Source organism: Scyliorhinus torazame, chromosome 15, assembly GCF_047496885.1.
Source record: "Scyliorhinus torazame isolate Kashiwa2021f chromosome 15, sScyTor2.1, whole genome shotgun sequence".
NCBI lineage: Eukaryota > Metazoa > Chordata > Chondrichthyes > Carcharhiniformes > Scyliorhinidae > Scyliorhinus > Scyliorhinus torazame.
In genome coordinates, this window is record NC_092721.1 from 119653211 (window position 1) to 119677281 (window position 24071).

At 47.8% G+C, this 24071-nt stretch overlaps 1 protein-coding gene across 1 annotated transcript in view; it reads left to right on the forward strand.

The window, feature by feature from the left end:
- The window catches only part of LOC140391778 (transmembrane protein 182-like), a 131244-nt gene that overhangs the window by 71217 nt on the left and 35956 nt on the right, over positions 1-24071 (forward strand). Inside the window, exon 5 of the mRNA XM_072476642.1 lies at positions 12821-12916. Coding sequence (XP_072332743.1) covers positions 12821-12916 — 96 coding nt within the window. The remainder of the gene's footprint in view (positions 1-12820; positions 12917-24071) is intronic.

Genomic DNA, 24071 nt, shown 5'->3' on the forward strand with positions numbered 1-24071 from the left:
AAGATGGTGGTGGGGTGCGTGGTATTGGGTCACCCTGATGCTTGTGTGGTGTGGGGAGGGGTGGGGGCGGGGGGTATAGGGGTCACCCAACCATTGAGTGTTGGGGGGAAGTTGGCCCTGTTTGAGGGTTGCATGTGTTCCCCTTTTCTGCCAGGGATCCCAATGCCCAAGGGGGTGGGGAGGACAGATGGGAGATCGGGGTAGTCTTTCCTGCTGGCGTGTTGCAAGATTTAAAAGTGTGACAATGAGCATTTATGAGATGTAAATGATATTTTTGTCACCTGCCAGAGGGATGTGCGACCCACCATTGGGAGAATTGTAATAGGCAGGTCTCCAACTTTTTGGTTCCCACCTGATTCACAATACCGCATAGCGGAATGGTTGGCAGAGTTCTGCCCATTCTGAGTGCTAAGTGCATTGCAGCTCTGGGAGTGCTCAGGCCTCCACGCCTATAATGTCATCCAATCCTTATTAGTACAACATATTCAGATTATCATAACAGTGCCTCTTTTATGTTTTTCTTTGGCTGGGCGGAAGAAGAGTGGAAAACATTACTTTCTGAGGTGACTAATATTAATCTGAGTTTGACAGATCCTTGATTTATAAGGGAGTCGAAGGCTATAGGGGATAGACAGGAAAGTAGAGTTGAGGCCAGAATCTGATCAGTCATAATCTTATCTCGTAACCATCTCAGGCAGCGGCATCTCCTTTACATCAGTCACCAAAAATTGGTTCTGGTTGCAAAGCTATCTCATCGCTTGGCCACAGTATTTTCTACCTTCACATTTGTTCAGCTTTCACTGGTTTTATTTTTCCCAAAGACAGGAAAGATTTCAAATAGGCTTAAATTATTACAGATGTTGGAAAGGTTACAATATATTTTCTGTGTATCTTTTAAGCGGTTGCAAAATTTAAACTGTGGGCTACAGCTATTAAAGGCTGAATATGCACAATATTTTCCACCCATTTATTTGATAGGCTCCACTCTACATGCCCAAATTATGCTTGACATTAGACAATTCAGTGAAGAAGGTGATATCTGACTAAGTTGATTGAACGTTTTGACAAGGTAATAAGGTGAAGGTAGCACATTTGATGCAGTCTACATCGATTTTAGCAATGCTTTTGTAAATGTTCCACATGGCAGACTGATCAGAAACATAAAAGCTCATGGGAATGCAAAATAAATGGTCAGATATTGAGAAGTGTGGGGAACATAACCGAAGGAATAGGTACAACAGTAGGTCATTTGGCCCCACAAGCCTGTTCTGTCATTCAGTAAGATCGTGCCTGATAACTTCACTTTCCTGCCTGTCACCCATGACTCTTACCTCGCTTGCTGGTCCAAAATATGTCTAACAGCCTTGAATATATTTAATACACTTCCAAGTTCGCCAAGGAAGTGAACCAAACAATACCGTAACTCTGAGAGAATAAATTCTTCTGTACCTCTTAAACGGGAGACCCCATATTTTGGTTTTATTTTGTGTCCCTAGGTCTAGATTCTGCTACAAGGGGAACCATTCTCTGAGCAGCTATCCTGTAAAGCCCCCTCAGAATTTTATATTTAATAAGATTACTTCTCATTCTTCTAAACTCGAGTGAGTATAGGCCCAATCTGCTCAACCATTCCCATAAGACAACACCTTCATCCCAAGAATCAGCCTAGTGAAATCTCCCTGAACTGGTTTCAATGCAAGTATATCCTTTCCTAAGTAAGGTGACAAAAACTGCACATGGACAAAATACTCCACCTCATGACTCTGCAAACGCGAACCGCACTCGGGTGGCGAATCGGACATCTGGTCAAAATCGAGCTTCGTGTCGGCGGTGATTCAGGCACCATGCTCTGATCCCTCACTGGTAGTGATGACGAGGTGTGAGCCTCGCGCTGGCGGCTGCACGCAAAACCGTCATTTCCATGGATTTAAACCTGATTAGCGCATTTGACCCACTATGCTCAGGGCCTCCGCAATGCTCTGCCCCTCTGAGGTGGAAGTCACGTGGGTGAAATATACTACAGGTATTTACAAACAGGAAAGGGACTGGGCGCAATGGCTGCTAAGGGGGTGAGTGAAGGTAAGCAAAGTTTAAAAACATGTAAAAAATTGTACCATTTGCTGCGGAGTGACTGCCAGGGCTAGGGGGAGGAGCAGGGAGTGACTTGCAGACAACACCATGGATTCAGGGCATCCACCTTGGATAGGGGGGGGGGGTCTGGCTCAGACCACCATTGCTGCAGTATTTGGTAGAAGTTACAGGCCCCTGGTTGCTAGCTCTGCTGACTTCTCACTGTGTCCTGTAAATGTTCACAGAGCCCATGGTCATTTGGGAGCCCACCTAGGCACCCCTCTGGAAACCCTCAGACACCAGCTGACCTATCAACAAGATGGGCATGGCTCAATCAGTGGCACACCAGGTGCTGCGCACTCCTCAATACACTGATCAAAAGCACAGCCTTACTGCAGGGAAAGCAGGGGAATAACTCACCCGAAACAAAGGACACATGCACCATGGCCTTTGGCACCCTCCCTGCACACCGCCCCTCTCAGGGCAGAGGCCTCACCAGTGACACTATTAGCTAACCCACCCCTCAGGACCACTAACTGTCTCCATGCCCTGCCAGCCCCCTGTACACCTCCCATCCAGCCTTCCCCCCGGACAGGTTGTCAAAACCCATGTGTCACACCCAGGACCCACATTACACTGCAGCTATGCTCCCAGCAGACGTACACTTCCTGCCTCATCCCCACCTGTAGGACCTACCCACACACAAAGCTCTAAAGCATGGAGGTGATTGGTGGCACAGGGTGACCCTCTCCACCATACAAACAGGTGCCGCCCTGCGGGCAGTATAATACACGGCCCACCTAATGAGGACACCCACAGTAGACCCTACTGGGGAGACAGGAGAGGGCTGCAGAGCCTATTGCTGATACGGGTTGCGGCAGCCACCGGTATCCCTGTTGATTTGAACAGGTGGTGAGGATAGAGGCTACCCGGTGCCACTCAATGCTGGGGACAAGGGTGCAGTGGGGAAGGCAACCTATCGGGGGAACGGCTGAGGGGTGGGTGTTGGTTATGTGGAGGGTGGAGCTGAAGTGCAGCACCATGTAGCCTGTTGGATCTGGATGGTCCAGGGAATAATCATCTTGCTAACATGTCTTCTCTTTTCCCTGCTGCAGAGAATGAATTTCGGAGTACAGCCAGGAATGCTTGCTATCTAACTGGCCATAGCTGCTTTTGCGGATGTACAGAGGCTGGAGGCACAGGGCGTGCTCGCGGTGGACCCTGAACAAGAGAAGAGCAGGGACCAGCCAATGTGGTTTCAGTGCCAGCCATCCAGCAGACCGGGAAGCAGTGTGAAGGAGGCACGTGTATACTGTCAGTGCCTGTCCTTCGAGGCGATGCCAGCCCGCCAAAGACTTTGGCTAACCAAGGAGACCTGCGCCACTTGTGCCAGATGGTGGCACATCTGGTGGAGGATACCTGCTCCCAGTGGCCGTCAAGGTGACAGGTGCCCTTAATATTTATGCCTGAGTCTTTCCAGGGTGCCGGGTCCAGTCAGGACCTATCTGGGATCTTTCAGATATCCGTCCACAGGTCCACAGTGACAGATACCATGTGTGCCCGGGCAGCGGACTATATAAATTTCAATCTGGACCACGCCCACCAGGCTGCTCGGGCAACAGGATTGGCCCCGACCGCTGGCATTCCCCAGCTCCAGGGGATGATCGATGGCACACATGTTCCCCTACGAGCACAGGCTCATCAGGGGGTGCCCTTCATCAATCAGACGAACCTCCATTCCACTCCACTTGGGGCAGGTTTAGCACTGGGCTAAATAGCTGGCTTTTAAAGCAGACCATGGCAGGCCAGCAGCACGGTTCAATTCCCGTTCCAGCCTCCCCGAACAGGCGCCGGTATGTGGCGACTAGGGGTTTTTCACAGTAATTTCATTTGAAGCCTACTTGTGACAAGCGATTTTCATTTCATTTTATTTTCATTTTCATTTTCACTACCTGAATGTGCAATTGGCATGCGACCAGCAGCTGCACATCATGCATGTCTGCGCTCGATAGCCTGGCACAGCGCCTACATCCTGGTGCACTCGCCGGCCCCTGGCACCTTCAAGCCGCTCCCTCGGGTTAGGGGTTTGCTCTTGGGTGACACGGGTGACCCGCTGAGGTCTTGGCTAATGATGCCTGTCCGGAGATCCCGGACGGATATGGAGAACCACTATAACTATGCCCATGCAAAAACCAAGAGCGTCATTGAGCATTGCATCTGTGTCCTTAAGATGCACTTTCTATTCCTGGACCACACCGGTGGGGCGCTCCAATATATTCCCTGGAGGGTACCTAACAGCGTGCTTGCCTGCTCTGACCTGCACAATATAGCCCAGCAGAGGGGGACATGCTGAAGGAGGAGGAAGGCCAGGCCTCATCTGACGAGCATGATGGCTAGGAAGAACCGGGCTTGGAGCCCGGGCTGGCACAGCAGGCCGCTCAACGTATGCTCCAGGGTCGCCACACACAGGACAACCTCGTCTCCGCCAGATTTGCCAAATAAGTGGCCTAGCTGCTGACACCTCCCCCCCTTCCCCCCTCTGAGGGTCATAACGGCATCACTGCAGGGTGTTGTTCCTGGGCAGGCAGTATCAGCAGCTCCTGTCCATGGGAGGCAGGATGATGACGACTCGCTGTGAGATGAGCATTGGTGCTTCTCATCATTTGACAAAGTCTGACTCCTGCCTTCAGGATCACCTTCCACTGTCCTCCCGGGTGATGCCTGCGTGTATGCTGGCCATTCCATCTCATGTGCCCCTAAATTCTTTGAGATGGAGGGGTTATGGAGATGGCGAGTGGTGATGGGTCACTCACTGGGTAAGCTGAAATACAAGGTGGCCTTACACTTCTTGTACCGTTCACTGCACCTCTGAGGATGACCCTCAGGTGGAACATTCAATTGTCCTAGGACTCTGCCCTGTGCCCATCCTCTAACACCCACACCCACACCCTCTACACCCAGTTCAGCCCAGCCCATCCCTCACATCCTTCGGGCAGAATATTGAGACTGATCGGAATGTTGGTGAAAAGGTGTTTAATAGTGACTTTCTATATTATTGTACCCTGTCCCCCTACCTCTAACCTATGTGCTGCACCCATGCCAACTTTACTGGTGTCTAACTTCTTTGTTTTACATGGCCTCCCACTCCTTCTAGGTCTGACCCCAGATAACATCTCAGACATGGAGATGGTCTGCTGTGTATCTTGCCCTTTGACGGCTGTTCTCTGGAGGGCCTGGGCCTGGATGGGCCCGGCTGAATTTTGAGGTGTCACACGCGATGAGGTGCCACCCTGTTCTGCCTGCTGCCCATCAGATGCACCAGAGTCAGGTGGGGGGGGGGGGGGGGGGGTGATTCCGAAGTGCTGATGTGTTCCAGCACCTCCCCTGTGGCAGGCACTGGCCCCATTACTTCCCCCTCCCTTGGGATGCTCGATGGTCTCCGCGCTACTCCATCGGACAGAGGTGAGGCCAGAGTGAGCTCCAGAGGCTCCATCGTCACCTGGCGCTGCCAGTCCTGGAGGGCTGCTCTCATTTCAACCAGGGCCGCGATTCCAAAAACCATGGAGCACAGAGACTGGCGCATGTCCTACATTTGCCTCTGCGCCTCGATCATGTCCCTCTGCGCCTCAGTCATGACCCTCTGTGACTGGCCCAGGCCAGTTAGCACCCGGCCAATGTTCTCAACGTCTTTAGCCATAACCCTTAGTTCCCCAAGCCTTTAATGTCTTGACCCATGGCTGTGATCTTTTGACCCAAGTCTTCCATCGTGAATACCACCCTTTCAGTGTTGACCTGGGTACCACACATTGTTGGCACAATCTCCTGAAACTGAAGGTGATTGGACTCCTCCAACTGCACCTGCAGGCGTTGGGAAGTCCTGCAGATCCTGGCTCTGCATCTGCATCTCCACCAGTGATGGGATCCCTCTTTCCAGAAGCATGATATCTCTCCCAGACTGCAGCTCTTTCCTGGGATCAGGCAGCCCTCTGACTGCCCGTTCCCTGAGGTGTTCCGACCTCCACCTAATGTGCTGCAGCATGTGTGATGTGCGCACCTGAAGGTGATCCAGGAGTCACTTCACTTAAATGCCCCACTGAGATGACAGTGTCTGTGATGGTGGAGGATGCAAGTGAATGCAGTGCTGAGAAGAACACCAAATATAATCAGCAAAACCTCCTGGTCAATTTGTGAGTAGCGCTGCTCTGTATCCACGAGGTTACTCGACACGTAAACTACGGGTCTTTCTGTGCCATCTTCTTAACGATTATGTGCAGTTTTGGTCTCCTTATCTGAGAAGGGATGTCCTTGCCCTAGAAGGAGTGCAGTGAAGGTTTACCAGACTGATTTTGGGATGGTGACGTATGAAGAGAGATTGAGTCAGTTAGCATTGTATTTGCTGGAGTTCAGAAGAATGAAGGAGGATCTCATAGAAACCTATAAAATTCTAACAGGACAAGATAGGGTAAATGCAGGAAGGATGTTCCTAGTGGTGGGTGTATCCAGAACCAGGGGTCACAGTCTGAGGATACGGGGTAGACCATTTAGGACAGAGATGAGGAGAAACCTCTTCACCCACAGAGTGGTCGGCCTGTGGAATTCATGACCAAGGAAGTAGTTGAGGCCAAAATATTGTGTATTTTCAAGAAGCAGTTAGATATAGCACTTGGGCAAAGGGGAGCAAAGGATATAGGGGGAAAGCGGGATTAGGCTATTGAGTTGGATGATCAGCCATGATCATAATGAATGTTAGAGCTGGCTCGAAGGACCAAATGGCCTATTTTCTATGTTTTTACTGGCTCAACTCCATAGGGAGGGACACACACAACATTTTAAGCTTCTTCTTGGGATCATAATGGGCCAATACAGTAGATGATGGTAGCAGCCATTTTACTTTCTCAAAGATTTCTTGTGGCACCTGCCAAGACCATTTCTCATATTTCTTCAACAGCAGATTAATGGTGACAGCAGATGGATTTCTCATAATAATTGACCAGTCCCAGGAAGGATTCCAGTTCTGTGGTATTTTGTAGGATAAAAGCTTCCTTACTGTCTTTGATCTTGTTCTCAACGGGTGTAGGTCTTTCTTGTGCACTCGGTATCCTAAATAGGCTACCTCGCTTGCTTGGAAGATGCGCTTTTTTCATTTAAAATATACTCTTGGTTTGAAAACTGCCACAGGACCTCATCCAGATTTGCCAGGTGCTCTTGCTCTGTAGTCCCTGTTATGAAAATGTCATTGAGGTACACCTCCAGCTGGGGCAATCCTTGGAGTATGTTCTCCATAACCTGCTGAAATATGGCAAATGCCGATAAGACCTCCAGAGGGCAGATGTGTGTACTCGTAGAGGCCCTTATGTGTGTTATTGATGACATATTTACGGGACCTTTTTTGTCTAGTTCAAGCTGGAGGTAGGTATGGCTCATGCCCAATTTTGTGGAGGTTTGGCCTCCTGCTAGCTTGTCATATAAGTCCTCATGCCAACTCAGCCTTCTCAATGCCAGCTAATTTCATATCAATATGGGGTAAAATTTCAGAGGCATGCTGATGTGAAGTTATGTGTCTAATAATGATGTCATTATTTCAAACAAAACAAAATACTCATTATGTCATGAGAATGTCACTTTAAGAAATGTTTGACTGCTCATATTACTGCAGCGATGTCAGAGTGTGGGTGGAGCTGGGCTGTCTGTCAGCTTTTTACTTTTGTTTTAGGTTGTTTGCTGCAGGGTGTTTTTTAGTTTCGTTTTCAGTGTTGGAGCTGAGGCCAGACAGAGGAGGTGTACAGTTGATCTCTCTGCCATGAAAAGACTATCTCTTGATCATTTGGTGAATTCAGAATTATAAATGTTCTCAGTAGTGAATGTAAACCTAATGTGCTTCTGTTAAAAGGTTTGTCTTCTGGATGTTGTTTGAGAATTTATTAAGGATTACTTAGTGTTGTATTCTTTGGGGGTTGTATTTGAATTGATGGTTGCTAAGTTGTTCACTGTATGTTTTAAAAAGGTTAACTTGAGTTCATAGAATAAACATTGTTTTGCTTTAAAAAATACTTTTCCATTTCTGCTGTAGCACACCTATAGAGTGGGCCATGTGCTCCCCATACCACAATCTATTAAAAGTTGTGGGTCAGGTGAACTCCATGATTCACTTTGGGGTTCTCTAAACCCTGGCCCATAACAATTACTAAAAAATAATTCAACACAAAGAAACTTTTTAAATTAATCTCTTATGAAAACAGACATTTCTGTTCTATAACTACTTGGAGCTGTCAATCAAATTGCACACTTAATCGGCAGCCCAATATGATAATGTTAGTCTGTAAAATCTGTCATTATAGCACAACTCCTATGTCAAGCGCTGATTTTTAAACTTCAGACATTTTTTAAATTTAAAGTCCAACAGAGTTAAATCCATTGATAGCTTGAACAGCTTTTTGACAACTTGACAGTTCTTTGACAACTTTAACAGTTCCACTGAATTTATGCACAGTCATGTTTACTTTTACAATCCCAAAGGGTGCTTTATCTCTAAAAGGTTGCCTTATCTCCCACAAAAGTGTCCTGGGCCAGATCCAAAAGGATACCCTGGCTGTCTAAACAATTCCACCAAATTCAAACCAGCTTTAACTTGATCTAATCGGCATATTCCAAGTTTATTCCTCCTGGTCAACCAAACTCTCACTTCAGTTTAGGTAACTGAGGATGCAAATAGCCAGCTTCCTCTGTAAATTGTGTTTGCATGAATCCTATCATCTGCCTTTATCATCACAATGAAAAGGTTCTGTTTCCATACCCTTGTAGTTTCCTTTATTTAAAACACTAGATATGGACCCACATTTCTCACTCAAATCGAGTGTGAATTTCCAACAATTTATGATCAGTTTTGCCCTTTATTATGATGCCCTTCATTAATCCAGCAGAGGGACCTTGATGAACACATGCACAAGCCACAGAATTTGATAGAACAGAAAGATAAGAGTGATTAAGAAGGCATAATGGATACCTTTGTAGCTGAGGGAGATCATGCTAGGACTGTATGAAACATTAGTTAGGGCATTGTTCCAGAATTACATGCAGGTCTGGTCACGACTTTACAGGAAGGACGAGATCACATGAGAGATTGTATGGAGGAAGATTATGAGGATGTTACCAGAATGGAAATCCTTCAGCTATGAGGAAATATTGGATTGACTGAGATGGTTTTCTTTGGAACAGAGGCTGAAGGGAGATTTAATGAGGTGTGTAAAATAATGAGGGGCCCTGATAGAGGAGATAAAAAGGACCTATTGTCCTGAGTTCAAGAGGCCTATAGCAGAGGGGACATTAAGAACAAAGAACAAAGAACAGTGCGGCACAGGGACAGGCCCTTTGGCCCTCCAAGCCTGCGCCGACCATGCTGCCCGTCTAAACTAAAATCTTCTACACTTCCGGGGTCCGTATCCCTCTATTCCCAACCTATTCATGTATTTGTCAAGATGCCCCTTAAACGTCACTATCGTCCCTGCTTCCACCACCTCCTCTAGCAGCGAGTTCCAGGCACCCCTACCCTCTGTGCAAAAAACTTGCCTCGTACATCTCCTCTAAACCTTGCCCCTCGCACCTTAAACCTATGCCCCCTAGTAATTGACCCCTCTACCCTGGGAAAAAGTCTCTGACTATCCACTCTGTCTATGCCCCTCATAATTGTGTAGACCTCTATCAGGTCGCTCCTCAACCTCCTTCATTCCAGTAAGAACAAACCAAGTTTATTCAACCTCTCCTACTAGCTAATGCCCTCCATACCAGGCAACATCCTGGTAAATCGATTCTGCACCCTCTTTAAAGCCTCCACTTCCTTCTGGTAGTGTGTGGCCTAACTAAGGTTCTATGCAGCTGCAACATGACTTGCCAATTTTTATACTCGATGCCCCGGCCAATGAAGGCAAGCATGCCGTATGCCTTCTTAACTACCTTCTCCACCTGTGTTGCCCCTTTGTGACCTGTGGACCTGTACACCAAGATCTCTCTGACTGTCAATACTCTTGAGCGTTCTACCATTCACTGTATATTCCCTATCTGTATTAAACCTTCCAAAATGCATTACCTCATATTTGTCCGGATTAAACTCCATCTGCCATCTCGCCGCCCATGTCTCCAAATGTTCTAAATCCTGCTGTATCCTCTGACAGTCCTCATCGCTATCCGCAATTCCACAAACCTTTGTGTCGTCCGCAAATTTACTAATCAGACCAGTTACATTTTCCTCCAAATCATTAATATATACTATGAACAGCAAAGGTCCCAGCACTGATCCCTGCAGAACACCACTAGTCACAACCCTCCAATCAGAAAAGCACCCTTCCATTGTTACTCTCTGCCTTCTATGACCTAGCCAGTTCTGTATCCATCTTGTCTGCCCACCTCTGATCCCTTGTGATGTCACCATTTGTACCAGTCTGCCATGAGGGACCTTGTCAAAGGGCTTACTGAAGTCCATATAGACAACATCCACTGCCCTACTTGCATCAATCATCTTTGTGACCTCCTCGAAAAACTCTATCAAGTTAGTGAGACATGACCTCCCCTTCATAAAACCGTGCTGCCTCTCGCTTATACGACCCGTTGCTTCCAAATGGGAGTAGATCCTGTACTTGAAGAATTATTTCCAGTAATTTCCTACCACTGACATAAGACTCACCGGCCTGTAGTTCCCTGGATTATCCTTGCTAGCCTTCTTAAACAAAGGAACAACATTGGCTATTCACCAGTCCTCTAGGACATCACCTGAAGACAGTGAGGATCCAAAGATTTCTGTCAAGGCCTCAGCAATTTCCTCTCTTGCCTCCTTCAGTATTCTTGGGTACAATCAGGCCCTGGGGACTTATCCACCTTAATATTTTTCAAGACGCTCAACACCCTATCTTTTTGAATCTCAGTGTGACCCAGGCTATCTACACACCCTTCTCCAGACTCAACATCCACCAATTCCCTCTCTTTGGTGAATACTGATGCAAAGCATTCATTTTGTACCTCGCCCATTTCCTCTGGCTCCACACATAGATTCCCTTGCCTATCCTTCAGTGGGCCAACCCTTTCCCTGGCTACACTCTTGCTTTTTATGTACGTGTAAAAAGCCTTGAAATTTTCCTTAACCCTATTTGCCAATGACTTTTCGTGACCCCTTTTAGCCCTCCTGACTCCTTGCTTAAGTTCCTGACTCCTTGCTTAAGTTAATTTGAAGTAATTGTTAGAAGTATTAGAGGGTGGCGGGGATCTGGAAGTGTCCAAAAGGGCAGCAGATGCAGAAATCCTCATCACTATTTAAATGTTTGGATATGCATTTGAACTGCTGTAGGCTATGAACCAAAGGTTGCAAAAGGTATTCAACAATTTTGGCCTTTGTGTTTTGCAGTATCTGTCATTAACTCATTAAAAAAACTTTTAATTAATTTTTTTAAATTTTGGCATGGCAATAAATGGTGCCTTGAAGAATATTATAGAATTAACCAGCATTGTATTATGAAGGCCGGGCAGATGATCATATACTTTTTATACTTTCTTCAGAAAAAAATCTTACCAGTGAGGGATGGAGGTAAACAAAGATAATAGACATTGAGAATGGTGTTATCAGAGGTCTCACGTTGAGGGCCCCCGGTTCAGGCTTACATGTTGTCTTTCTGCAGCATCCTGTATCCTTTTATCCACACAAGTATATAGCAAGGGTTAACAAATAGCACCCGACAAGCTGAAAGACGATCTCAACCAAAGTGATTGAAGGAGGGGGGTGTGAACCTTTTCAGTCTCTGTCTTTTGGTGCTTGGTCAGAGCTACTTGAGCAAGTGGTTACTGTAAAGTAAACAACCGGCCCCTAAAAATAAAGTATATTAACGGGTGCTCAGGGATTGAAGGGACAGTCCTCGTCGGTCAGTTGCTTTCTTCAGATGGACAAAAAAGAAAGACTGGAGAAGAGTGAGGAAGACCAGGTGGAAGAGCATCCTAACATTTCAGTGAGAGAGCAGAAAACCTCTGCCACAAACTGCAGAGATCACATGCCCTCTGCTTTTCCTATCCTTTTAACTTGCAAATCATTTAAAAACTGTAGCTTCTTAATGGACTACTTTTAAGCCACCTATGACTTTGACCTCAATTTTGGATAATGTGTGACTCTTGAACTCAACCTTAGAGCACCAATAATGCAGATCACCTTTAAGAAATATCTTGGTACACAGTGAGTTCCAAATAGCTGATTCCACTTGGAGGTAGCTGGTAAAATTAGAAAAGGTTAGCTCCAAAGTTTCTAGCATGGCAGCAAGGCAATGAAAAAAAACCCTGTCTCTTTCTCAAATCTGAAAACCAATGCTTCAAAATGTTATTAGAAAGATACACCATGTTTCATATCTTACATCGTTCATGCCTCAGATAAACCTGGAATGGTTAAAGCATAATTTTTGATTCTTCAGCGTCGTTGTCAAAAATATATGTATATTCACCAGACAAAAAATATTTGTGGCGGGAGTAATTTTCATTGATTTTTGAGGCAACAATATTGTGCCAATATTTCAGTCAGTGCATCTATGGACTTGCCCTGAATATCAAAGGGATTTTCGGAGTCAAAATTGTTCCCTCCTGTGCTAGCCTTAGAATGGCCAGGAAGGCCTGACATACCATGTCAAATTCTCAATTCAGTTTTTAAAATTTGATATTCTGCTCATGTTACTGATGAATTGTTTGGTTAAATCATATATTGATCTATAATATTTTCTCTGTTTAGTTAACCAACCACCTGCAAAATGCTGCATTCATGCCTATAGTTCTCCGTTTCCAAGCACCAATGGAAAATCCTCCTCCAAATTTGAATCTCTGATCGGTAAGCACTTTTTGAGTTGAGTTATCATAGTGCATGTTAGAGCAGGAAAATGTTTCATTAAAATTATCTATTTATAGGTGTTTGAACTCCAATTTGTGGCAAATGGAACTTGTTATGATCTGGCAGGTGGTAATTGGCGGGCTAACCGATTCCTAAAGGGAAACTGAGGCAAGCTATCACAGTGATTTTCAATTTTAATTTTACTCCAAGAAGATGTGTGTGCTGATGTTAAAAGTCTCAAATTCCAATAACGCTTTTGGAGATTTTAAATAGTAAATTATAACATTTACGAACACAAGAAAAGACAACTCAAGCATACAAAATGACACTTACACAGTTAAAATTAGTTTTGCAGGCCATTGCTCCTAAAAGATTCTTACTTGGTTAAACTCACAAATTAAAATCCCTTTAGGCAGAAGCTCCTATAGATATTTAATCTTTATGCATTCCATAAATGTTACTACAAGGCCATTGGGAAGATATATCTTAGAGCTTTTCTCTTCTCTCTCTGTTCTGGAGAATTCCAAAAGCTTTAGAACAAGACTCTGCTTTCTGAAAACAACATAAACAGTACTGGTTGGCTAAAGACTGCTTCACTTTGCTTATTTTCACAGCTACAACAGAGCGCACCTAAGGGCATTCCATATCAACATAGCTCCCAACCTATCCCTAGATATATTTTTTCTCTTTCTTCTTGGAAACCATTGTTCTTAACATCTCTCTGAACTTAATTGTCTTCCAGATATAAGAATCTGTCATGTTCTCCATTGAACAAAGAACAAAGAAATGTACAGCACAGGAACAGGCCCTTCGGCCCTCCAAGCCCGTGCCGACCATACTGCCCGACTAAACTACAATCTTCTACACTTCCTGGGTCCGTATCCTTCTATTCCCATCCTATTCATATATTTGTCAAGATGCCCCTTAAATGTCCCTATCGTCCCTGCCTCCACTACCTCCTCCGGTAGTGAGTTCCAGGCACCCACTACCCTCTGCGTAAAAAACTTGCCTCGTACATCTACTCTAAACTTTGCCCCTCTCACCTTAAACCTATGCCCCCTAGTAATTGACCCCTCTACCCTGGGGAAAAGCCTCTGACTATCCACTCTGTCTATGCCCCTCATAATTTTGTATACCTCTATCAGGTCGCCCCTCAACCTCCTTCGTTCCAGTGAGAACAAACCGAGTTTATTCAATCGCTCCTCATAGCTTATGCCCTCCATACCAGGCAACATTCTGGTAAATCTCTTCTGCACCCTCTCTAAAGCCTCCACATCCTTCTGGTAGTGTGGCGACCAGAATTGAACACTATACTCCAAGTGTGGCCTAACTAAGGTTCTATACAGCTGCAACATGACTTGCCAATTCTTATACTCAATGCCCCGGCCAATGAAGGCAAGCATGCCGTATGCCTTCTTGACTACCTTCTCCACCTGTGTAGCCCCTTTCAGTGATCTGTGGACCTGTACTCCTAGATCTCTTTGACTTTCAATACTCTTTGAGGGTTCTACCATTCACTGTATATTCCCTACCTGCATTAGCCCTTCCAAAATGCATTACCTCACATTTGTCCAGGTTAAACTCCATCTGCCATATCTCCGCCCAAGTCTCCAGACAATCTAAATCCTGCTGTATCCTTAGACAGTCCTCATCGCTATCCGCAATTCCACCAACCTTTGTGTCGTCTGCAAACTTACTAATCAGACCAGTTACATTTTCCTCCAAATCATTTATATATACTACAAAGAGCAAAGGTCCCAGCACTGATCCCTGTGGAACACCACTGGTCACAGCCCTCCAATTAGAAAAGCATCCCTCCATTGCTACCCTCTGCCTTCTATGGCCTAGCCAGTTCTGTATCCACCTTGCCAGTTCACCCCTGATCCCGTGTGACTTCACCTTTTGTACTAGTCTACCATGAGGGACCTTGTCAAAGGCCTTACTGAAGTCCATATAGACAACATCTACTGCCCTACCTGCATCAATCATCTTAGTGACCTCCTCGAAAAACTCTATCAAGTTAGTGAGACACGACCTCCCCTTCACAAAACCGTGCTGCCTCTCACTAATACGTCCATTTGCTTCCAAATGGGAGTAGATCCTGTCTCGAAGAATTCTCTCCAGTAATTTCCCTACCACTGAAGTAAGGCTCACCGGCCTGTAGTTCCCGGGATTATCCCTGCCACCCTTCTTAAACAGAGGAACAACATTGGCTATTCTCCAGTCCTCCGGGACATCCCCTGAAGACAGCGAGGATCCAAAGATTTCCGTCAAGGCCTCAGCAATTTCCTCTCCAGCCTCCTTCAGTATTCTGGGGTAGATCCCATCCGGCCCTGGGGACTTATCTACCTTAATATTTTTTAAGACACCCAACACCTCGTCTTTTTGGATCACAATGTGACCCAGGCTATCTACACCCCCTTCTCCAGACTCAACATCTACCAATTCCTTCTCTTTGGTGAATACTGATGCAAAGTATTCATTTAGTACCTCGCCCATTTCCTCTGGCTCCACACATAGATTCCCTTGCCTATCCTTCAGTGGGCCAACCCTTTCCCTGGCTACCCTCTTGCTTTTTATGTAAGTGTAAAAAGCCTTGGGATTTTCCTTAACCCTATTTGCCAATGACTTTTCATGACCCCTTCTAGCCCTCCTGACTCCTTGCTTAAGTTCCTTCCTACTTTCCTTATATGCCACACAGGCTTCGTCTGTTCCCAGCCTTTTAGCCCTGACAAATGCCTCCTTTTTCTTTTTGACGAGGCCTACAATATCATTCGTCATCCAAGGTTCCCGAAAATTGCCGTATTTATCTTTCTTCCTCACAGGAACATGCCTGTCCTGTATTCCTTTCAACTGACACTTGAAAGCCTCCCACATGTCAGATGTTGATTTGCCCTCAAACATCCGCCCCCAATCTATGTTCTTCAGGTCCCGCCTAATATTGTTATAATTAGCCTTCCCCCAATTTAGCACATTCATCCTCGGACCACTCTTATCCTTGTCCACCAGTACTTTAAAACTTACTGAATTGTGGTCACTGTTACCGAAATGCTCCCCTACTGAAACATCTACCACCTGGCCGGGCTCATTCCCCAATACCAGGTCCAGTACCGCCCCTTCCCTAGTTGGACTGTTTACATATTGTTTTAAGAAGCCCTCCTGGATGCTCCTTACAAACTCTGCCCCGTCTAAGCCCCTGGCACTAAGTGAGTCCCAGTCAATATTGGGGAAGTTGAAGTCTCCCATCACCACAACCCTGTTGTTTTTACTCTTTTCCAAAATCTGTCTACCTATCTGCTCCTCTATCTCCCGCTGGCTGTTGGGAGGCCTGTAGTATACCCCCAACATTGTGACTGCACCCTTCTTGTTCCTGATCTCTACCCATATAGCCTCACTGCCCTCTGAGGTGTCCTCTCGCTGTATAGCTGTGATACTCTCCTGAACAAGTAACGCAACTCCGCCTCCCCTTTTACATCCCCCTCTATCCCGCCTGAAACATCTAAATCCTGGAACGTTTAGCTGCCAATCCTGCCCTTCCCTCAACCAGGTCTCTGTAATGGCAACAACATCATAGTTCCAAGTAGTAATCCAAGCTCTAAGTTCATCTGCCTTACCCGTAATGCTCCTTGCATTAAAACATATGCACTTCAGGCCACCAGCCCCGCTGTGTTCAGCAACTTCTCCCCGTCTGCTCTGCCTCAGAGCCACACTGTCCCTATTCCCTAGTTCTCCCTCAACGCTCTCACCTTCTGACCTATTGCTCCCGTGCCCACCCCCCTGCCATACTAGTTTAAACCCTCCCGTGTGACACTAGCAAATCTCGCGGCCAGGATATTTATGCCTCTCCGGTTTAGATGCAACCCGTCCATCTTATACAGGTCACACCTGCCCCGGAAGAGCTCCCAGTGGTCCAGATAACAGAAACCCTCCCTCCTACACCAGCTGTTTAGCCACGTGTTTGTCTGCTCTATCTTCCTATTTCTAGCCTCACTGGCACGTGGCACAGGGAGTAATCCCGAGATTACAACCCTCGAGGTCCTGTCTTTTAACTTTCTGCCTAGCTCCCTGAACTCCTGCTGCAGGACCCCATGCCCCTTCCTGCCTATGTCGTTAGTACCAATATGTACAACAACCTCTGCCTGTTTGCCCTCCCCCTTCAGGATTCCCTCTACCCGTTCGGAGACATCCTGGACCCTGGCACCAGGGAGGCAACATACCATCCTGGAGTCTCTTTCACGTCCACAGAAGCGCCTATCTGTGCCCCTGACTATAGAGTCCCCTATAACTATTACTCTTCTGCGCTTTGACCCTCCCTTCTGAACATCAGAGCCAGCCGTGGTGCCACTGCTCTGGCTGCTGCTGTTTTCCCCTGATAGGCTATCCCCCCCGACAGTATCCAAAGGGGTATATCTGTTCGAGAGGGGGACAACCACAGGGGATTCCTGCACTGACTGCCTGCCCTTTCTGGTGGTCACCCATTTCTCTGCCTGCACCTTGGGTGTGACCACACTTACATAACTACGATCTATGACGCTTTCCGCCACCTGCATGCTCCGAAGTGCATCCAATTGCTGCTCCAACCGAACCATGCGGTCTGTGAGGAGCTGCAGTTGGGTGCACTTTCTGCAGATGAAGCCATCCGGGACGCTGGAAGCCTCCCGGACCTGCCACATCTCACAGTCAGAGCACAGCACCCCTCGAACTGACATTGCGTCAATTAATTAAAATTAAAATTTGTCTTTTTTTTTTTTATAAATACTTTTTTTTTTAATTACAAAGTTACTGTCAACTATCTGTTTCCTAGCACTAGATTTCTAATAGAAATGCGATAGCTAACTATAATATTCTCCGATCTCTGGCTTAGATATCCTCTAAAATATAATTAAGTTATTATGTTTAATTAGTTCCCAAATACTCAAAAAAATTTAGGTTAGAATCCCAACCAGCCACTCAGGTCACAGCTTTTCTGTGATGTCACTTCAGTTTCCCCCCGACACACACAATTTGAAAAAAAGGTATAAAAGTAAAAATCACTTGCTTACCTTCTGAGATGTTCTCAGGTTCTCTCGCTGGCAGAGACTGCTCCTCCACCTCCAATCCTTGACCTGCACAATGCTAATAATATAATAATATAATATGGCACTTACCTTACACCAATGGGTCTTATTATTAGGTTAGAGGAGGAGGGTGGGTGGGAGACACTACACGTGTAGTGTCTCGGGTTTCCTCTCCACCAGAATTTATTGGTTGGGGGGGGGGGGGGGGAAACTTGCCAGAGGTCGATCTTCCGGTTCCCGCCGAAATCCAAAGGGCTGCTCCTGTAAAGGTAAGGTTTTTAAACACACTACTCACCTCCAAGAAGGCCCCTGCGCACCGCTGCCGCCGAAATCCAAAGGGCTGCTCCTGTAAAGGTAAGAGCTTTTAAACTAACTACTCACCTCCCAGAAGGCCCCTGCGCACCGCTGCCGCCGAAATCCAAAGGGCTGCTCCTGTAAAGGTAAGGTTTTTAAACACACTACTCACCTCCAAGAAGGCCCCTGCGCACCGCTGCCGCCGAAATCCAAAGGGCTGCTCCTGTAAAGGTAAGAGCTTTTAAACTAACTACTCACCTCCCAGAAGGCCCCTGCGCACCGCTGCCGCCGAAATCCAAAGGGCTGCTCCTGTAAAGGTAAGAGCTTTTAAACTAACTACTCACCTCCCAGAAGGCCCCTGCGCACCGCTGCCGCCGAAATCCAAAGGGCTGCTCCTGTAAAGGTAAGAGCTTTTAAACTAACTACTCACCTCCCAGAAGGCCCCTGCGCACCGCTGCCGCCGAAATCCAAAGGGCTGCTCCTGTAAAGGTAAGAGCTTTTAAACTAACTACTCACCTCCCAGAAGGCCCCTGCGCACCGCTGCCGCCGAAATCCAAAGGGCTGCTCCTGTAAAGGTAAGGTTTTTAAACACACTACTCACCTCCAAGAAGGCCCCTGCGCACCGCTGCCGCCGAAATCCAAAGGGCTGCTCCTGTAAAGGTAAGAGCTTTTAAACTAACTACTCACCTCCCAGAAGGCCCCTGCGCACCGCTGCCGCCGAAATCCAAAGGGCTGCTCCTGTAAAGGTAAGAGCTTTTAAACTAACTACTCACCTCCCAGAAGGCCCCTGCGCACCGCTGCCGCCGAAATCCAAAGGGCTGCTCCTGTAAAGGTAAGAGCTTTTAAACTAACTACTCACCTCCCAGAAGGCCCCTGCGCACCGCTGCCGCCGAAATCCAAAGGGCTGCTCCTGTAAAGGTAAGGTTTTTAAACACACTACTCACCTCCAAGAAGGCCCCTGCGCACCGCTGCCGCCGAAATCCAAAGGGCTGCTCCTGTAAAGGTAAGAGCTTTTAAACTAACTACTCACCTCCCAGAAGGCCCCTGCGCACCGCTGCCGCCGAAATCCAAAGGGCTGCTCCTGTAAAGGTAAGGTTTTTAAACACACTACTCACCTCCAAGAAGGCCCCTGCGCACCGCTGCCGCCGAAATCCAAAGGGCTGCTCCTGTAAAGGTAAGAGCTTTTAAACTAACTACTCACCTCCCAGAAGGCCCCTGCGCACCGCTGCCGCCGAAATCCAAAGGGCTGCTCCTGTAAAGGTAAGAGCTTTTAAACTAACTACTCACCTCCCAGAAGGCCCCTGCGCACCGCTGCCGCCGAAATCCAAAGGGCTGCTCCTGTAAAGGTAAGAGCTTTTAAACTAACTACTCACCTCCCAGAAGGCCCCTGCGCACCGCTGCCGCCGAAATCCAAAGGGCTGCTCCTGTAAAGGTAAGAGCTTTTAAACTAACTACTCACCTCCCAGAAGGCCCCTGCGCACCGCTGCCGCCGAAATCCAAAGGGCTGCTCCTGTAAAGGTAAGAGCTTTTAAACTAACTACTCACCTCCCAGAAGGCCCCTGCGCACCGCTGCCGCCGAAATCCAAAGGGCTGCTCCTGTAAAGGTAAGAGCTTTTAAACTAACTACTCACCTCCCAGAAGGCCCCTGCGCACCGCTGCCGCCGAAATCCAAAGGGCTGCTCCTGTAAAGGTAAGGTTTTTAAACACACTACTCACCTCCAAGAAGGCCCCTGCGCACCGCTGCCGCCGAAATCCAAAGGGCTGCTCCTGTAAAGGTAAGAGCTTTTAAACTAACTACTCACCTCCCAGAAGGCCCCTGCGCACCGCTGCCGCCGAAATCCAAAGGGCTGCTCCTGTAAAGGTAAGGTTTTTAAACACACTACTCACCTCCAAGAAGGCCCCTGCGCACCGCTGCCGCCGAAATCCAAAGGGCTGCTCCTGTAAAGGTAAGAGCTTTTAAACTAACTACTCACCTCCCAGAAGGCCCCTGCGCACCGCTGCCGCCGAAATCCAAAGGGCTGCTCCTGTAAAGGTAAGAGCTTTTAAACTAACTACTCACCTCCCAGAAGGCCCCTGCGCACCGCTGCCGCCGAAATCCAAAGGGCTGCTCCTGTAAAGGTAAGAGCTTTTAAACTAACTACTCACCTCCCAGAAGGCCCCTGCGCACCGCTGCCGCCGAAATCCAAAGGGCTGCTCCTGTAAAGGTAAGAGCTTTTAAACTAACTACTCACCTCCCAGAAGGCCCCTGCGCACCGCTGCCGCCGAAATCCAAAGGGCTGCTCCTGTAAAGGTAAGGTTTTTAAACACACTACTCACCTCCAAGAAGGCCCCTGCGCACCGCTGCCGCCGAAATCCAAAGGGCTGCTCCTGTAAAGGTAAGAGCTTTTAAACTAACTACTCACCTCCCAGAAGGCCCCTGCGCACCGCTGCCGCCGAAATCCAAAGGGCTGCTCCTGTAAAGGTAAGGTTTTTAAACACACTACTCACCTCCAAGAAGGCCCCTGCGCACCGCTGCCGCCGAAATCCAAAGGGATGCTCCTGTAAAGGTAAGAGCTTTTAAACTAACTACTCACCTCCCAGAAGGCCCCTGCGCACCGCTGCCGCCGAAATCCAAAGGGCTGCTCCTGTAAAGGTAAGGTTTTTAAACACACTACTCACCTCCAAGAAGGCCCCTGCGCACCGCTGCCGCCGAAATCCAAAGGGCTGCTCCTGTAAAGGTAAGAGCTTTTAAACTAACTACTCACCTCCCAGAAGGCCCCTGCGCACCGCTGCCGCCGAAATCCAAAGGGCTGCTCCTGTAAAGGTAAGGTTTTTAAACACACTACTCACCTCCAAGAAGGCCCCTGCGCACCGCTGCCGCCGAAATCCAAAGGGCTGCTCCTGTAAAGGTAAGAGCTTTTAAACTAACTACTCACCTCCCAGAAGGCCCCTGCGCACCGCTGCCGCCGAAATCCAAAGGGCTGCTCCTGTAAAGGTAAGGTTTTTAAACACACTACTCACCTCCAAGAAGGCCCCTGCGCACCGCTGCCGCCGAAATCCAAAGGGCTGCTCCTGTAAAGGTAAGAGCTTTTAAACTAACTACTCACCTCCCAGAAGGCCCCTGCGCACCGCTGCCGCCGAAATCCAAAGGGCTGCTCCTGTAAAGGTAAGGTTTTTAAACACACTACTCACCTCCAAGAAGGCCCCTGCGCACCGCTGCCGCCGAAATCCAAAGGGCTGCTCCTGTAAAGGTAAGAGCTTTTAAACTAACTACTCACCTCCCAGAAGGCCCCTGCGCACCGCTGCCGCCGAAATAAGGGCTGCTCCTGTAAAGGTAAGGTTTTTAAACACACTACTCACCTCCAAGAAGGCCCCTGCGCACCGCTGCCGCCGAAATCCAAAGGGCTGCTCCTGTAAAGGTAAGAGCTTTTAAACTAACTACTCACCTCCCAGAAGGCCCCTGCGCACCGCTGCCGCCGAAATCCAAAGGGCTGCTCCTGTAAAGGTAAGGTTTTTAAACACACTACTCACCTCCAAGAAGGCCCCTGCGCACTGCTGCCGCCGAAATCCAAAGGGCTGCTCCTGTAAAGGTAAGAGCTTTTAAACTAACTACTCACCTCCCAGAAGGCCCCTGCGCACCGCTGCCGCCGAAATCCAAAGGGCTGCTCCTGTAAAGGTAAGAGCTTTTAAACTAACTACTCACCTCCCAGAAGGCCCCTGCGCACCGCTGCCGCCGAAATCCAAAGGGCTGCTCCTGTAAAGGTAAGGTTTTTAAACACACTACTCACCTCCAAGAAGGCCCCTGCGCACCGCTGCCGCCGAAATCCAAAGGGCTGCTCCTGTAAAGGTAAGGTTTTTAAACACACTACTCACCTCCAAGAAGGCCCCTGCGCACCGCTGCCGCCGAAATCCAACTCCCACTCTTGAGTCAAATACACCTTTCCCAAGTTCCCAAGTTTACTTCTGACATTTCCCAAGTTATAAAACATTTTAGTTCCCTTTGAAAGTTAACAACTGAAATCCAAACCCCTCAGTCATTCCCCTCAGTTACTCCCCTCACACACGCGTCTCACACAACGCGCTCACGCACACACCTCCCAGGGACTCACTCTGATTCTTCCTCAAACCCTGCCTGGCACTTTGACTTCCAGAACACTTTTCTTTGCTCTCTTTCGCTCTCCCTCTCTCTCTCTGCGATAATTCCACTGTCAATCGCTTCCATCAGCTTTACTAGGCAGGTCTGACAGTCTGTCATGTCATTCCTCATGAACTTGGACCTTGCCTTCCAAGCAACCCCTGCGCAGTGACTCTAAATCAGGAATACCTCTTAGTCTAGCTTGTCTCTGTGCTCCTTGACCTGCCATTTGGGCATAGGCAGCCTGCCTTCTCACAGACTACTTCTCAGGATAATTTCAAACCCCTGTTACATCTAGGGAACTTTTGACAGTAATTTAACCCCCCGCCCCAGTTGACACCTTAACTTCAAATCCTGTCCTGAGATGCCTACAGAGAGACCATTTCCTTAAGATATAGTTAACGAGACTCCACTTGTTTAACTTTTTTATTCTTTCATGGAATGTGGGCATTGCTGACTAGGCCAGCATTTATTGCCTCAGTAATTGCCCTAGAGAAGGTAGTGGTGAGATGCTGCAGCCCGTGTTGTGTCGGTACACCAGCAGAGCTGTTAGGAAAGAATTTCAGGACTTTGTCCGAGCGATAGTGAAGGAATGGTGATAGTTCCAAGTCAGAATTGTGTGTGGCCTGCAGGGGAACCTTCAGGTGGTGGTGTTCATGGCTTCACTAACATACACGTTGACTCCCTGCACCACTGAGACGAAGTGTTGATGCCAGGTCTGAATAGCGTGCAGTACGAGTTCCCGTTGCGGCACTATTTCTGGAGCAATTCAGGACATGCTAATTGGCCAGCACTCTGCTGCCGCATATTCCGAGCAATTCCCGGCCCAGCGAACATTCTCAGTTCTGGGGCTGGAGTTAGGGCCAAAGAGCCTGGCTACTGTAGCTATTTTTAAGCGTTGCACTTACCACACACTCAGTGCAGCCACCAAGATGGCTCAGAGAAGACCTGCCTCCGGGAGTCCGAGGTGGACCCACAGCTCCATGCCAGTGAGGAGTGGAGGGACACCCTCTTCCCCAGCGTGGGCAGCAGACCCAAGCCTGCTTCCAGAACACCTCGCTATCACCAATAGCGTGGGACCGGAGCATGGCAGCTGAATCGGCGCTGGGCACAGGCATTGATTTTGGCCAGACGACCGATTCGCCGACCGATATCGTGTTTGCGGCGTGGCGAGATGATGAATTTTGCCCAGGGTGTACAATATATATGATGCACTGCAGCACCTCATCAAACCTCCTTAGATACCACCTTCCAAACCATGACCTCTATCACTTAAATGGGCAACAGATGTAAGGAATGCGATCATTAGATCCGGTGGTGAGTGAGGAAATGCTGGTTGTGAAAGATTGTAGCAGGACATAGACTTTGGCGGGGGGGAATTTCTGCGTGTCTCCTTCCACTCCCCGGCAAGTTTCCTGGTGGCTGGAGGTCCAACCGCTGTCAATAGGATTTCCCATTGAAGCTACCGGGTGGAAGGCAGCGATGGGGGTTCACCGTTGGTGGGACCAGAAGATCCTGAGCAAGAACGGCCGGAAAATTCCCCCGTGTAGTTTTGAGCACCATCAAATAGGAAGAATAACAAAGTAATAGAAAATAAGGCCATTATAATTCAGCAGAATAGGATGCTGCATGAGGAGTTAGAAACTTGAGACGTTTCGTGTGTGTGCGTGTGTGTGTGTGTGCATGTGTG